At 40.4% G+C, this 14,987-nt stretch overlaps 2 protein-coding genes across 3 annotated transcripts in view; one reads left to right on the plus strand and one right to left on the minus strand.

Annotated features, from left to right (window-relative positions):
* Positions 1-8,150, minus strand: part of PNPT1 (polyribonucleotide nucleotidyltransferase 1) — a 44,724-nt gene extending 36,574 nt beyond the window's left edge. Inside the window, exons 1-3 of one of the 2 annotated variants that reach the window (XM_045788012.2) lie at positions 7,956-8,150; positions 985-1,045; positions 375-449 (exon numbers count right to left, since the gene is read on the minus strand). In XM_045788012.2, the coding sequence (XP_045643968.1) occupies positions 375-449; positions 985-1,045; positions 7,956-8,116 (297 nt within the window). In that variant the 5' untranslated portion in view covers positions 8,117-8,150. The remainder of the gene's footprint in view (positions 1-374; positions 450-984; positions 1,046-7,955) is intronic. The other variant, XM_045788013.2, reaches the window with a different exon arrangement.
* Positions 1-14,987, plus strand: part of CCDC85A (coiled-coil domain containing 85A) — a 641,780-nt gene that overhangs the window by 47,330 nt on the left and 579,463 nt on the right. The gene's annotated exons all lie outside the window — the stretch shown is intronic.

Below are 14,987 nucleotides of genomic sequence, written 5' to 3' on the forward strand. Positions count from 1 at the left end.
ATTCCCGTTTTCATAACAGAAAGAAGCCATAAACTCCTAAAGTACTCCTTACTCTTCACGAAACATATACTTGCAAACTCACAGTGAAGGGAAACCTGTGAAAGCAATGAATTCACTGCTATTAAACATCAAAACCTTCATGCACTTCACTGTTCTTATCAACCTGGACATTCTAAAGCATGCTTACTACTCATATGAGAATTGGTTATGAAGCAATCAGTCTAAATCTTTTAATGACTCAGTATCAAACTACAAAAGAAAATCCTTCGTTGTGTGAAGTTTAGACATTATGTACTCGTTAGACATTAGACAAAAATATTACAAATTCTACATTTATTTCATATTACTGTTCAGATAAATCAGCAAATACTTACCACCAATGGCATGAACTGGGAAGGTGAAGGTTTTGTTTTACTGACCGCTGTGACCATCACTGCAGTGTCACCTGACTTAAACATAAACAACACAGGCAAATTCCTTAAAAACCAGACATTAAAATCTAAATAGTAAGTGAGTGAATCCTTGCTCCAGTTAAATATTACTCCATGACAAAATGATAATAAAAATAATCACAACTAGTCCAATCTTGATCCCTTCTACGAGATCAGGAAAAGGCTTACTGATAGCTTAGTCACATGCAATAGTATTTTCTACTTCTTAAGAAGAAATTTAGGCTATATACAAAGAAAAATTTCTCACTTAGCACAATTAAAGAAAATAGTAAAATCACTTTCACTAGAGAAGCATTACAGAATTTATTAGCAAAATAAAACAGAACCCCAAGTTTCAAACAGATCTTAAAGGTCATTTAATATATCCAGCCCTCTGACTCCCTGGTTCTCTGGGATAGTTCTTAAACTAGAAATGTTCTGTATTAACTTACAGTACCACAGTTCTAAGAAGTGACATGATGTTGTAAAGTTAGTCAGTAGCAGTCTCCATAACCATTTTTAAGATGAAAATTTAAAAATTGGGACTTTTTACCTGTACTACAGCAGAGCCATCTGCAAATCTGGCCAGTTTTCCAGAGGATATTTCTAGTTTTCTGTTTAAAAATAAAAATTCAGTACAAAAGGACTTAGGTCATCAATTCAAATCCCAGCTCAGTATAAAATAATCTAAGATTCTAATAGAAGAACCAAGCCACATAAGCAACCACCCAGCAAAAATACAAACAAAAAAGGGATAGAATTCACAATCGTTATTAAAAGTATCAGGGGAATTTAAGAGCTGCTTAAGGAAAAATACAGAAACCAAAGCACAGGAAAAATCTGAATGAGAGATAAAGTACTTTGGGGGTGCAGAAGCTGTGTTCCTAAACGTTAATTCCCATTTACAATCTTTGTTTAGTCTGTCATCCCTTGCCTTATTGATAAAAGTAGCCTTTTAACAGACAAACAGGATCAGTTCTCTATTTAAAATCCTTTAAAGTAACCCCCAGTGCTTTCAGGACAAAATATAAATTCCTAAATATTGCCTACAAAGACATTCATGTTCAACAGTGGTGCCAAGACAAGTCAATGGGGGGGGGGAGCCTTTTCAACCAGTGGTGCTGAGACAACTAGATACCCATATGCAGGCAAGCTGATAAAGCTGGATCTCCTTCCTCCTTGTAAATAAAAATTAACTCAAAATGTAGTATAAACCTAAATGTAAGAGCTAAAACTATAAAATTCTTAGGAAAACTCATAGGAATAAATCTTCATAAACTTTGGGTTAGACAATGTCTTACATATGACATCAAAAGCACAAGTGATAAAAGAAAAAAATAAATTGTACTTTATCAAAATTAAAAATTTTCATGTTTCAAAGGGATCAAGAAAGTGAAAGAAAACCCACAAAAGAAAATATATGCAAATCATAGATCTGATAAGGGACTTGTATCTAGAATATGTAAAGAATACTTATAACTCAATAAAAAGACCACCTAATTTTAAAATTGGTGAAGGATTTGAATAGAAGTCTATACAAAGAAAATCTAAGTAGCCAGTAAGTACATGAAAATATGGTCAGCATCATTAGCCAGCCACTAGGGAAATGCAAATCAAAACCACAATGAGATATTATTCGCATCTACTAGGATGGGTATAGTCAAACAGATCGGTAACAAGTGTTGGTGAGGATATGGAGAACCCTCATATAGTATTTATGGAAATGTAAAATGGTACATCTCCCTTGGGAAATAATCTGGCAATTCCTCAAGAGGTTAAATACGTAAGTGCCAAACGATCCAGCAATTCTACTCCAAGGTAAATAGCAGAGAGAAATGAAACCTTCTTATGTCCATGCAAAAATTTCATAGGAACATTCATAGCCGCAGCATTATTCATAATGGCCCCAAAATGGAAATAATCAAAATGTATGGCCACTGATGAATGAATAAACAAAATGTGGTTTCACTGCATACAGTGGAATATTATTCAGCCATTTAAAAAATGAAGTATTGGGGCACCTGGATGGCTCAGTTGGTTGGGTGTCTGACTCTTGGTTTCTGCTTGGGTTGTCATCTCATGGGTCATAGGATCGAACCTCCCCTTCCCCCCCAAAAATGAGGCTCCTCACTCAGCAGAGAGTGTGCTTGAAAGATTCTCTCGCTCTGCCCCTCCACCCACTCTCAGGCACTCTCTCTCCATCTAAGAATAAATAAATCTTTAAAACAAAGTGAAGTATAGGGTGCCTGGGTGGCTCAGTTGGTTAAGCGACTGCCTTTGGCTCAGGTCTTGATCCTGGATTCGCAGGATAGCTCCCGCATCAGGCTCCCTGCGCAGTGGGGAGTCTGCTTCTCCCTCTGCCTGCTGCTCCCACCGCTCATACTCTCTCTGTCAAATAAATAAACAAAATCTTTTTAAAAAACTGAAGTACTGTTATGTGTTACAACATGGATGTAACTTAGAAACATAGTAAGTGGGGATGCCTAGGTGGCTCAGCCAGTTAAGTGTCTGCCTTTGGCTCAGGTCATGACCCCAGGGTCCTGGGATGGAGTCCTGCATTGGGTTCCTTGCTCGGTAGGCAGCCTGCTTCTCCCTCTACTCCTTACCCCTGCTTGTGCTCTCTCTCTCTCTCTCTCTGGCAAATAAATAAACAAAATCTTAAAAAAAAAAATTTCCATACCTTTAAAAAAAAAAGAAACATAATAAGTGAAAGAAGGCAGTCACAAAAGACCATGTCACTGATTCTATTTTATGAAATGCTCACAATAGGCAAATCCATAGAGACAGAAAGTCTCTAGGTTAGTGGTTGCCTGGGGCTATGAAGGTTGGGGAGAAATGGGAAGTTACTGCTAATGGGCCTGAGGTTTCTTTTGGGGGTGATGAAAATGTCCTAAAATTGATTGTGGTGATGGCTGCAAAACTGTGAATTGTACATTCTAAATGGGTAAATTGTATAGTATGTAAATTATGTATTAATAAAGCTGTCTTTATAGATATTACATAGGTGGTATTATCAGTCTTATTCCCCAGCTTCCGCAGAGTACAAAAAGAGGTTATTGAAGGCTTGAAACAGATCAGCAAAACTTGTCAAAGAAACCAAAATTCATAAAAGAGTACTGTGAAGCCAAACCAACTCAGTGACTCCTGAAGATACTGAGGAAGATATTCTGTCCCACAAAGGCTGCTTCAGAAACACTATCATGGTCCAGTGCTGAATATACACATATACACGCACACTAATGCCCTGCCTGCCCTGTCCTTCATATGCAAAAGGGATAAAGAGGTAACTCAATATTTCTACCCATTAAACACTTTTGTCAGAAGTCTGAGTTCATGAATAGCATATTTATCTATTCAGATAGACTCATTTTGTTAAATTTGAAAACCAAAAAAAAAAAACGCATGTATATTTGTACTATCAGTCCTAACTTTGAAAAATTATGAGGTTTGTTTTTTTTTTTAACCACAAGAAATACTTGAGAAATTCTGGATGGGTTTCTATTACTATTCAACACAGATGTTGTGATGACGGCCTACAATAAAATGGGTTTACCCTGACAGATGGAATGATGAGGTGCAGAGATAAGGCTGGAGCTGGCATAGTAGGCAGAGGGAATGAGATGCTCAGAGCCAGTCACACTGTGTAGACTCAAGCAAAGTCCCACCAATCTATCTGAAATCAGTATTAAGATTTTATGTGTAAAATGTAAGTTTGGGGTCTTGAAATTTTGTTTAATCTGGAGTTAAGAATATGCTACCAGTACTTCTCAAGACCTAACAGGAATTGGCATTCCACCTAATAATGTAAGTTCTGAGTGATCCCTGTGAAAGGAAGGGGAGTGTTCTCTAAATAAACTGAAGTGGGCCCAAGACAGACAAGAGGAGCTGTGAAAGCTCTAGTTCTAGTCCATTAATGGGGATCTAGTCCATTAATGGGGACCAGAATTTTTGAGATTGCCCACAGTGGCATATTCTTTTGCATATCTATCTCAATGATAGTAAGTCTTTATTCTTTAATGGGGATATAATTTTTACAGGGGACCAAGACAAGGCAGTAGAGAACAGAGGTTAAAAACATGGGTTCTCTATGAATAATGGTAAGCATCAATGGAATAAAATACTTGAGTATGCAGATGACATATATCACTTTTAATTAGGTTCCACTGGTGAACACCGGTCACATGGCCCCACCTATGTAGGGACTAGCAGTGTACCAAAGAGAGCACACATACTCACAAAGCTTAAGGCAAGGAGTAGATGGCCCACTCTGCTAACCGGCCCCCCAATTGTATCAGCAGGCAGAGAAGTGAAGCCAAGGAAACACTGCTAAGGTTCTACAGCTAACCTAATTTACAATGGAAGCTGATTGAATCAGTGAGAAAAACGAACAGGTGTGCAGTACCTCCAGATAGTCTCATACATGCACACTTCCATTTATATGCTTATCCAAACAACTTGGATTTATGTGTTTATTCAAACACCACATCCTCCTGCCTTCTTTGTTCCCTCTGTTGATTCTACTCAGTGTCTCCAGCAGGGGTCCTAGGCCACCCACCACATCGTCCCAAGTCCTGCCTTGGTGACTGCCCTGATTTGAACTTTCTTCCAGGTGTGTGCAATTTACATTACACAAAGAACCAGGTGGTTACTTTTCATTATATCTCATGATCTCAGCTGGGGTTAACTGACCTATGTAATTTTTTCCTGTTCATGCACTTTGAGTACTGTTTTTGGTGCAAGCTTATTACTTTTATAAATCATGATTGATTTTACCTCTTACTAATTTACTCTTCAGTATTTTACGTGTAAAATTTCTCCAGATACATACAAGATTGATAACACATATGCCGTTTGGGGATTGGAACTGGCTGGCTGTGGAAAGAGATTTTTGAGTTTTAAAATGTTAAGCCATGTGAATGTTTACCTAATATGAATGAATAACTGATTAAAAACACTTGAAAACAATAAATAAAAAGGATTAGGAGGAGCAGTGATTCTACTGGAGGGGAGAAGGGTGGACAAGGTGGCTGAGGAAGAGAAAGGGGAAGAGCAGAGCTAGCTGCCACAGAGAGTACAACTCCAGGCAGAGAGGTGTTTGGGAAAAAAAAAAAAAACATTTTTAGAAGCATCTGCAGAATGACGTGTAACGTAACCACCTTCCTCCAACTTCCACCCAGAAAAATTCATTAATACAAAAAAAAAACAACAAAAAACCAAACATCTTTATGATTCAGCCTCTGCCTGTCACTTGGCCTTACCTTTGATGCTAAACTCACATTTCACTCTTTGCTTCATACACAGTGAGTTATTTTAGCTACTCAAATGTACTCTGTCACCTCCCTGTAACTGCACTTTCACTTTCTCCTTGCTAATTCTTCCTCCTCCCCCTTCAAGATTCACCTTCAATTACAAGCTGTAGGGTGCGATAAATATGCCTTTTGTGCTCCTTTGGCACCCCATTCACATTTCTCCTACAGTGATTTTCCCAGCACCGCATCTGTGTTTATCTTACTCCCTATCAGAATTTGTTTCTACTGTGCCCTGTACAGAGTAGGTGCTCAATAAAAGCTTGTTAAACTGAAAAGTCAACAGTAGTCTCAGAGGTTACTCTGAGTATTAAGTACAGCATTTGAAAAACACAATAGTATATAGTCTCCTAAAGCATTGTATATAATACACATGGTAACAAGTATAAAGTGAATGGTACATAGTAGTCAAATTCAATAAATGTGGCCCCCCAAAAACCTTAATACAAAGATTTAAGAATTGATTTACCCAGAAGGTATGATATTTAGGAATCTAGTTGTTACAACACACGACACAGGTTCAAGAAGAACTAACTACAAGAGATCCAGGGTGACTGATAATGAAATATTTAAAATAGATTATGGAAAATTTGGAAGGCAGGGGCTAATATTGTTGCTTTGAATTCTTTAAGAAAGTCCGTTTAGTGCATAGCAGGTGTCTGTTCTGAGGTATTTATTCAAAGAATGTTAAGTCATTGAAAAATGGAAGAGAGATTCTCTCCTTTAAAAAATCAGAATCAGGGGTGCCTGGGTGGCTCAGTCGTTAAGTGTCTGCCTTCAACTCAGGGCCTGATCCCAGGTTCCTGGGATCGAGCCCCACATCAGGCTCCCTGCTCTGCTGGGAGCCTGCTTCTTTCTCTCCCACTCCCCCTGCTTGTGTTCCCTCTCTCGCTGGCTGTGTCTCTCTCTGTTAAATACATACATACATACATACATACATTGAAAAAAAAGAGAGAGAGAGAGAGAGAGAATGCCAGAGGTGGAAAGAGCCTTAGAGATCATCTAGTCTAGGGATCAACAAACTATTTAGCCTGTTTCTGTACAGTCTTTCGGCTATTTTTTTTTTTTTTTTTTACATTTTTAAAGGGTTTGTAAACACACACCAATATGTGACAGATAGTATGCAGCACACAAAGCCTAAAATATTTACTGTCTGGTCCCTTACAGAAAAATTTGATCCTTGACCTAGGCCAGTCTTCTCATTTTGTGGCAAAAATATTAAGTAACTTGTTCAGGATCAGTCATTCAGTAAGGTCAGGAAGAAGACCTGTAATCAATGGCAGATTTTTCGGCTTTTTGTACAAACTAGGGTCAAAAAATTTTAAAGTACATGTAAAAAATGTAGATATATAAAGTAAGCATTAGCAATTTCATTTACTCTAAAAATCCGTTTTTAAAAAGTGATTTTATCTTTTTAAGATTTATTCGTCAGAGAGAAAGAGACAGCCAGCTAGCACAAGCAGCGGAGCGGCAGGCCCCCAGCTGAGCAAGGACCCCAATGTGGGACTTGATCCCAGGATCCTGGGATCATGACCTGAGCCGAAGGCGGGCACTTAACCGACTGAGCCACCCAGGGGTCCCTAAAAAGTTATTTTAGACTTGAATTATGGCCAACGGACCCATGGAAAAGTATGGGCTTGGAGAGAAATACAAAATCCACCTAGTCTCGAATTAGGTGACTCTGAGAAAGTTACCTTTTTTGAGCTTCTGTTTTAACTATGAAATGAGATAATAGCACCTTTACTGCAGGTTTAAAAAGCGTTTATCACGTAACCAGCGTTCAGTAAACCGTTTCCCTTCCCTTCCTACCCAGAGTCACATTGGCCATGTATTTAGGCAGTAAATTGGATTGGAAAACGTACGCATCCACTGTCAACTCATACCTGAAGTGAAATGTTTCCCACTTCAGAGTCCAGGAGTCCCCTCAAATAAAGGGGTTGAAAGTCAGGTGGACTGACTCATCTGGAGAAAGGAGCCGGAACAGGGTAAAAGGGAGGACAGAGAAGCAGAGGACACGAGGCTGAGACAGTGTGGGAAGGGGAAGGGTGCCAGAAGACAGACTCCAAACCCGGAAAGAGAAATCTGACATGTAGGTTTGGGGTAAAGAGGGGTAAACGAGACCTGCGTTGCCGGATTCCTAGCCTGAGAGACGAATGTACTTAGGGCAGCCTGGACAGGACGACTTGTGAAAGGACATAGAACGCACGCTATTCCTTACCTGCTGCCTAAGTCCACGGCCACGGCTCGGAACCTCGCGCCACCCCATAGTGCTCGCACCTGCAACTGGGTGAGGGCCCGATCCCGCCCTGGCAGACGAAGGGGACCATCGCAAAGCGGCCGAAGCCGCAGGCATGAGCAGCAACGCCTGCAGGCCGCCATGACACCCGGCACGCGATCACCCCAGGCTGCACCCTGATTGGCTCCCTGTAGGGCGGAGCCTGATGCAGTTTCGTTTCCGTGGTGCCGGGGGGCGGGGGAACGCCGGGGAAGCGGATACCTTGGTCGCTTTCTACGAAGACAAGAGAGGGTCAAACCTATCTGAACGCAATTGTGACAACCTAGCTTTTCTATTTAAGTCTGTGCCAGTGAAAGTCAATCGGAAAGTTAATGCCTTTTGTGTATGTGTGTGCTATCGTAATTTAAAAGAAAATCCTAGAATAATGCAAATGTTGAAAAAGTAGGGTAAATATAGTAATGATGAAAGTCACCAGACAACACATTAACATTTGGCTTCTGTGAACTGAGAATTAGAGAAGATTTTGTGTAGTGGACCATGGAAAGAGATCTCTCTCTCTCCCCTTTTGTGCCTTGGTTTTTATTTTATAAATTTCACACAAATATTACTGCAAAGGTTTATGTTAATTTATTTCTAGTAAGTAAATTTAACTTTTTATTGATCTATATCATCGTTTTAGATCTTTGACATCATTTGTTATTCATCTTCATTTCCATTGTTAATATTTAGCAATTCATTTCTCTGCCCCTTTTGATCAAGTGTTGTTATTTTTTAAACCAACTCTTATCAAAGGCAAAATGCCAGCTACTATTTAAAATAAATGTTTTGGAAAATAAAGAAAAATAGTTTTGGAATTTGAATTTGATAAATTTTCAGGGAGTAAATAAATCTCTCCCACCCCTCTTAATCCTGTTAGAACATCTTCATATGGTTCCTTAAATGAATCAATGATAATTTTTTTTTTTGTTATGAGGGTCATATTTCTCCTCTGAAGTCATAACCTCCTTCTTCCGGAGAAATCCAAACAACAAAATCCAACATACACTCAAACATGGTTTTAAGAACTAAAAATGTTGAGCTTCAAACAGGCAAATGATTTAGTGGCAAAGCAGCTCCCTGACACCTTGGTTTCCATGAGATATTAATACTGATTTGGAATTTCCATGTCAATAGAAGGAATTACTACTAACACTTCTAGGGATATTTAGTGTTAAAGAAGTTTTTGCCTCTTCCTTTACATTTGACTTTACCTCCTGTTGCTACAGTGTTTTCTAGACCAATCTAGTGAAACCTGCCCTAATGACAAATCTATAATCTACTTGCCATAATACAACATGATTTTGGATTTATAAAATAAGAATAGTAAATCACCTTTTGCTAAAGCACTTAAGAACTACTTAATCATTTCATTCAGGTGGTGTCGCCGAATAGTTTGGAGTATGAACTTGAAATTAGTCTTGAGTGGTCCCAGTCTTAGCTCTGCTGTTTACTAGTTGTCTGACCCTATCTCTCTAAGGCTCAGTTTCCTCATTTATAGAAATGGATACTAATATGAATCTCATAGGGTTTTTGTAAAGATTAAATGCGACAGAGGATGTAAGATGTTTATCACAGTCCCTGCCAACATTGTCAGCACTCGATAAATGGCAGATTCAATTTGACTAGCCTTTTCTTAATTTTCCCTCTAGTTTCCTCTTTGAAATACTGAACAACCCTCTTTGCTGTAGAGCCCCATGAATCTGTTAAGGTTTCATCCATCTGGAAATACTGGAAAGCAGTGTTTACACATTAAGTCCACCTGTTTCCTCACACCAACCCCAAATAATTAATATGGTAGTAATTATTTCATAAATTTAAAGGCAATGTGGGTATTGAAATTTGTTATTAAGTAGTCATAAAGGTGATCCAGACTGTGTTTATATTATGTGTGGTGTCTCTCTTGATTGGATGGGGGCCCCCAGATGTGGGGCAATGATCGCTGGTGGAAGCCAGAGATGGGGGGGGGGTGATAAAAGGATTCACCCAAGGCAAAACATAGGAGGTAAAAGTTTACTGAATACACTGCAACAGAGGAGACAGCAGGACAGCAAAGAGACTATCTGCAAGGAAGCAGTGGGTGCGGGCTGTTTTTAAAGGGGGGAGGTGAGGTGTGCAACTTATGGAATTTTCCCTTTTTTGGTAAATGTGCCTGGTTGTAAGTAGCCCATTGGTTAGTTAGGGTCTATGGCTATTTTGGGTGGGTTGCCTGATCAGCCTGTCTGTATTCAGCCAGGGGATTGCTCCAGGCCCTTTCTACATTCATTCCATTGCTCACCCCGTTTGCCTAAAAGCAGGCAAAAAGCAGGAGTTAAGCATTTTAAGATTAACACAGAAACAGAAGTATAAAGAGTTAAAATTCTTGTGGTTGTGAGATAGGGAAACTGAAGGACTCCATAAAAACATGGTTTTTGCTTTTTTCCCTGCTTCTATTCTTGCTAGGACCTGCACCTCCACTTTACACATGCCTCAGAATGCAAACAGTGTATGTCCCCCTTGTAAGGAGCAAAGAGTTAATGATTTTTTTTAGAATAGATAACAGCTAAGGAAAGACCAGATGAGAATGAGTGGACAAAGCTATCATATGCATATTCCAGACCACCAGCACTAGACTTTTTGAGGCCAAGACCCCCTGACTCCAAGGAAGCCTGCTGGCTTGCATTTGATTTTCATCCTGCTTGAAGCCAAGCTGGTCCTGGGGACCCTCTCTGGGTCCCTGGACCCAGCCTGCCAGCATCAATTGTATTCACAGAAGCTGTGATCCATTGAGGTGCAATCTGAGATGTCACATTCTAGAAATATAGTTCTGCCAGTTATAGTTTGACAGTCAAAATATAATTTAAAAGGAAATTCTTTACCTATAACTTCTGAAGGACATTAAAGATGATCTAATTTAAATCCACCAGCAATATTTCTCAGATCTCCTTTTTTCTTCAAACTCCAATGAATGTGCATCAAAGTAGTTAATACCACTGCCAGCTCTGAGTAGCAATTTCATTTAAGTAAAACATCATAGCATTAAATTACTGTTAATTAAAATTTAATTTGGCTTATAAAGTATATACAATTATTTTAGTATTATGACTGTGTAAGAGGTACAAGATTAAAGAGTTTGTGTCTTGTTATATATTTGTACAAAAATTTTCAGTGGCCACCAAGGGTGTCTACGAAAACTTTTTCTCTTGACGGAATGTAGCTGGAGGGAACTTTCTAAGTTGCAAACCTAATTGTGTCTCCATTCTGATTAATTTTCTTCAGTCACTTCCTAATCTTTGCTTTGCATTGACTACAAACAGTCCCTATTTAGCCTCATCAATTTGTATTACCTATTTTCTTCCCTTCCTCTCATTTTATAATCCAAGGAAACTAAGCTACTCATTCCTCTCTAATATACAACCCTCTCTCCTGCCTCTGTGTCTTTGTATGTATGATTCTGTGTGTCTGATATATATTCTCTCCAATATGTCAGTCTGGCACAAACAGCCTTCAGATCTTAATACTGGAAGCCTTCGGTATTAGCCTCTCTGACTTCCCCATGCTGAACTGTGGGTACAATCTATGTCCATCTTCCACTTTATTAACTAATTCATACGGTCATTTCATCCACGGAAATGAATGTGGGAGTAGGTACTGTGTAGTGGCTAAAAGTGCCGGGTCTGGCACCAGATTGTCTAGGTTCAAATCTCACTTGTCACCTCCTAAATATGTGACTCTTGATAAATTGCTTACCCTTTCTATGTCTCAGTTTCCTTACTTGCAAAGTGGAAATGATAAAAATACCTACCTCTTAGAGTTGTTAGGCAGATTTAAGTGCAATCTTATTTTTATGGAACTTAGCATAGTTCCTGGCCCATGGAATACCTGCTTTATGACAGGCACTATGCTAGGGTGAGGGGACTTAGGGGTGTCAAGACAGTCATAGGGCATAATAATTCCTGCTTTATGGAGCTTGAAGTTTAGTATGAGAGATGGATAGAAACACAACCAAACAAATAAAAGGAAAAATTAGAGTGTGATTAATAGTAAGAAGGAAATAAACTAGGTGAGAAGATAGGGAATAATGGGATGGAAGAAAATACGGTGGCCAGGAAAAACCTTTCTGTGGAAACGTTTAAGGTGCCCTGAAGGATGAAAAAGAGACAGGTTCTGAAACATGGGGGCCAGGTGGGAGCAGTGACTTGTGGGCGGAGGGTTGCCCCTGAGTTAGGAGAGAGTTTGGCTTCTGTGAGGATTTGGTAAAGCCAGTATGGCTAGAGAGTAGTAAGTAGGAATGTGGCAAAGATGAGGTAGGAAGTGCCATGACCTAGTCTATCTTTTAAGATGGTCCCTCTGGCTGTTGAGTCTTGGATGGATTAGAGGATGATAAGAGAGAGGTGTTGAAATCAGGAATAATGTGGTGGCAAGGGTGACAAGGAGAAAGGAAGGAGAGATTTGGAATATATTTTAGTGTTGGAATTAATAGGACTTGTCGATGAATTGGATACTGGGAGGTGTGAATTAAGACTATTAACAGGCTTAGATGGGTCACACAGAGTGTGCCCTCTGTTCCTTGCTTCCCTTTGCACTGCTCTGATCTCTCTTCCAGCAGTAGACCACTGTAACTTGTTAGGTGAAGCTTGTTACCCTAGAGGTGGGAAGTGAGGTGCATGCTGTTCTCTGCTGTTCTTCTTCTTTTTTTTTTTTTTTAAAGATTTTATTTATTTATGTGACAGAGAGACAGCCAGCGAGAGAGGGAACACAGCAGGGGAATGGGAGAGGAAGAAGCAGGCTCCCAGCGGAGGAGCCCGATGTGGGACTCGATCCCGGAACACCGGGATCACGCCCTGAGCCGAAGGCAGACGCTTAACGACTGAGCCACCCAGGCGCCCCTGTTCTCTGCTGTTCTGACTAACTCTCAGTCTTAGGAAGGTACTGTGTCCCTGGATTCTCAGTGCTCCTGCCCCTCTCTTAGCTGTAATTCTGGGCCAGGAGTAAAGGGTTGTGTTCTGCTCCTTCTTCTACCTGCAGTGGGTTTTCACAGTGCCTTAGGAGTAAGAGTATTTGTCACATTCTCACAGCACATAAAGCTTTGATTCCTGTGGAGACACAGGAATCCCTTAGGGCTTTTGCCTTCCCCACAGTGGCTGCTGTGTGCCTTCCCCAGGCCTGCACCTTTCTCAGGAGTCTTGCTTTTACCCTAGTCTTTTTTGTGAGCACTCAGTGAAGTCCAAGGAGAAGAGCCTGTGAGGTGTTGCAAATTCCTGTGTCTGCAGCTTCCAGGGGTTCTGTTTACTCTCGTAAGTCCACACTCAGCCCTTAGTGATTGGTTAAAACATCTAGGTGAATTCTTCTTCCCCTCCCCCTCCCCCTCCCCTTCCCCCTCCCCCCTCCTTCCCTCCTCCTTCTCCTCCTCCTCCTCCTTCTTCTTCTCCTACAGACTCCACACCCAGTATGGAGCCCAGTGTGGGGCTTGAACTCACGACCCCGAGATCAAGACCTGATCTGAAATCAAGAATCAGATGCTTAACTGTCTGAGCCACCCAGGCAACCCTAGTTGAACTCTTCTTACCCTTTTCTGTTGGTGACTATACTGGATGAGCAAGAGCTCATGTCCATTTCTCTTTGAAGGCTCTTATCTTTCCTTAGATTTCAGATTCATTGGTTTTCCTGTCACTTTTAGCTCTCTGATGGGTTCCAGAAAAGTTGTGAATTTTCAGACTGTCTGGCTTTGTTGTTATTGTTACTGTTATGAGGGTGGGGTGCTCTTTCCAGATTTCTGCATCCTAAGCAAAAGCCGGTCTCACATGCTTTTGAAGACCCCTCCTCTCTCTTACTTAGACTAGAGAAGTGAAAAAAAGGATATAAACTGTTTTGTCACTATTTTTTTTTTAGCTTGCTCCTGCCTCCATAATTTTTATGGTTCTTCCAGGATTGGAACACAAGAACAGGGAATAGAAGAGGGATGGAAGAATTCAAATTCTGGAGCCAGTGGAGTTTTTATTTCACTGACACTAGTTGGTTTCCATATCTACCATTACTGCAGACATCCAAAAGCTGGTGATGCTATGGGGTGGATGTGGAGATTGTCTAGTGATCTCTGCTGGGACCACCAAAACCACACAGTTCCCTGATGTAGGTACTGTCTGGGTGACCTTTTGTGACCTTTCCAGCTTCTACTCCTGGTGGTCTCTTGCATAGCTTCTTACTGCTGAGATCCCCTTGTCTTGGCTCTTAGCCTTCTAGGGTGAAATACCATCAAAATGGCTTTCTTGGCTTCTTTTTGCCCACACACATCCACAAACAAGTAGAATTGAAGCCTATCTTAAACACTGATTTCCTTTCTTGCCCTGTCATTGCAGGTGGATTCAGTAAGCCTCTACCTTCCAAATTCTCTTACTGGGAAGCAGGCGCTGGTGTCTATATTGTTAAATGTCCCTTTATGGCCACTTTGTAGTAGCAGAATAGACCCTCATCCAAAATTTGGTTTGGATGTCAAGACTGATGTTTCTTTCTCTCTCTCTCTCTGTCTCTGTCTCTGTCTCTCTCTCTCTCTCTCTCTCTCTCTCACACGCATCCCAAATAGGTATTTTTGTTTGTTTAAATAATTACTTACACTGGTGCCAGAGGAGAGAGCACTCAAACTTTCTTATCAGCTTGCCCAGCTATAAGGCATAGGGGAAGAGAGAGTGATGAGGGTCAGAAGTTATCAGCAATTAAACATCAAAAAATTGATTCAGATTCTTTATTTATAGTCCTCCAGCTCTAGGGAACATAAGTCAAACCTTCCTGAAAACTCTCTTACTGTGTTTGCTCCTATTTCATGGTAATAGTACAGGGCTATTCTATAGCTTAATAAATGCCAATGTTTTCCTCATTCTCTATCAGTGGTTCTCTTGGGCTCCAGTTGCTTGGCTTGATTGAGGGTGGGACAGACAAGGAAGGTCTCCCTCCCTAAGTCTCCCTCCACGGAGCAGGGAGGAAAGATATCACATCATTCCT

Source organism: Ursus americanus, chromosome 7 (genome assembly GCF_024610735.1).
Source record: "Ursus americanus isolate L20-20 chromosome 7, mUrsAme1.1.p, whole genome shotgun sequence".
Lineage (NCBI taxonomy): Eukaryota > Metazoa > Chordata > Mammalia > Carnivora > Ursidae > Ursus > Ursus americanus.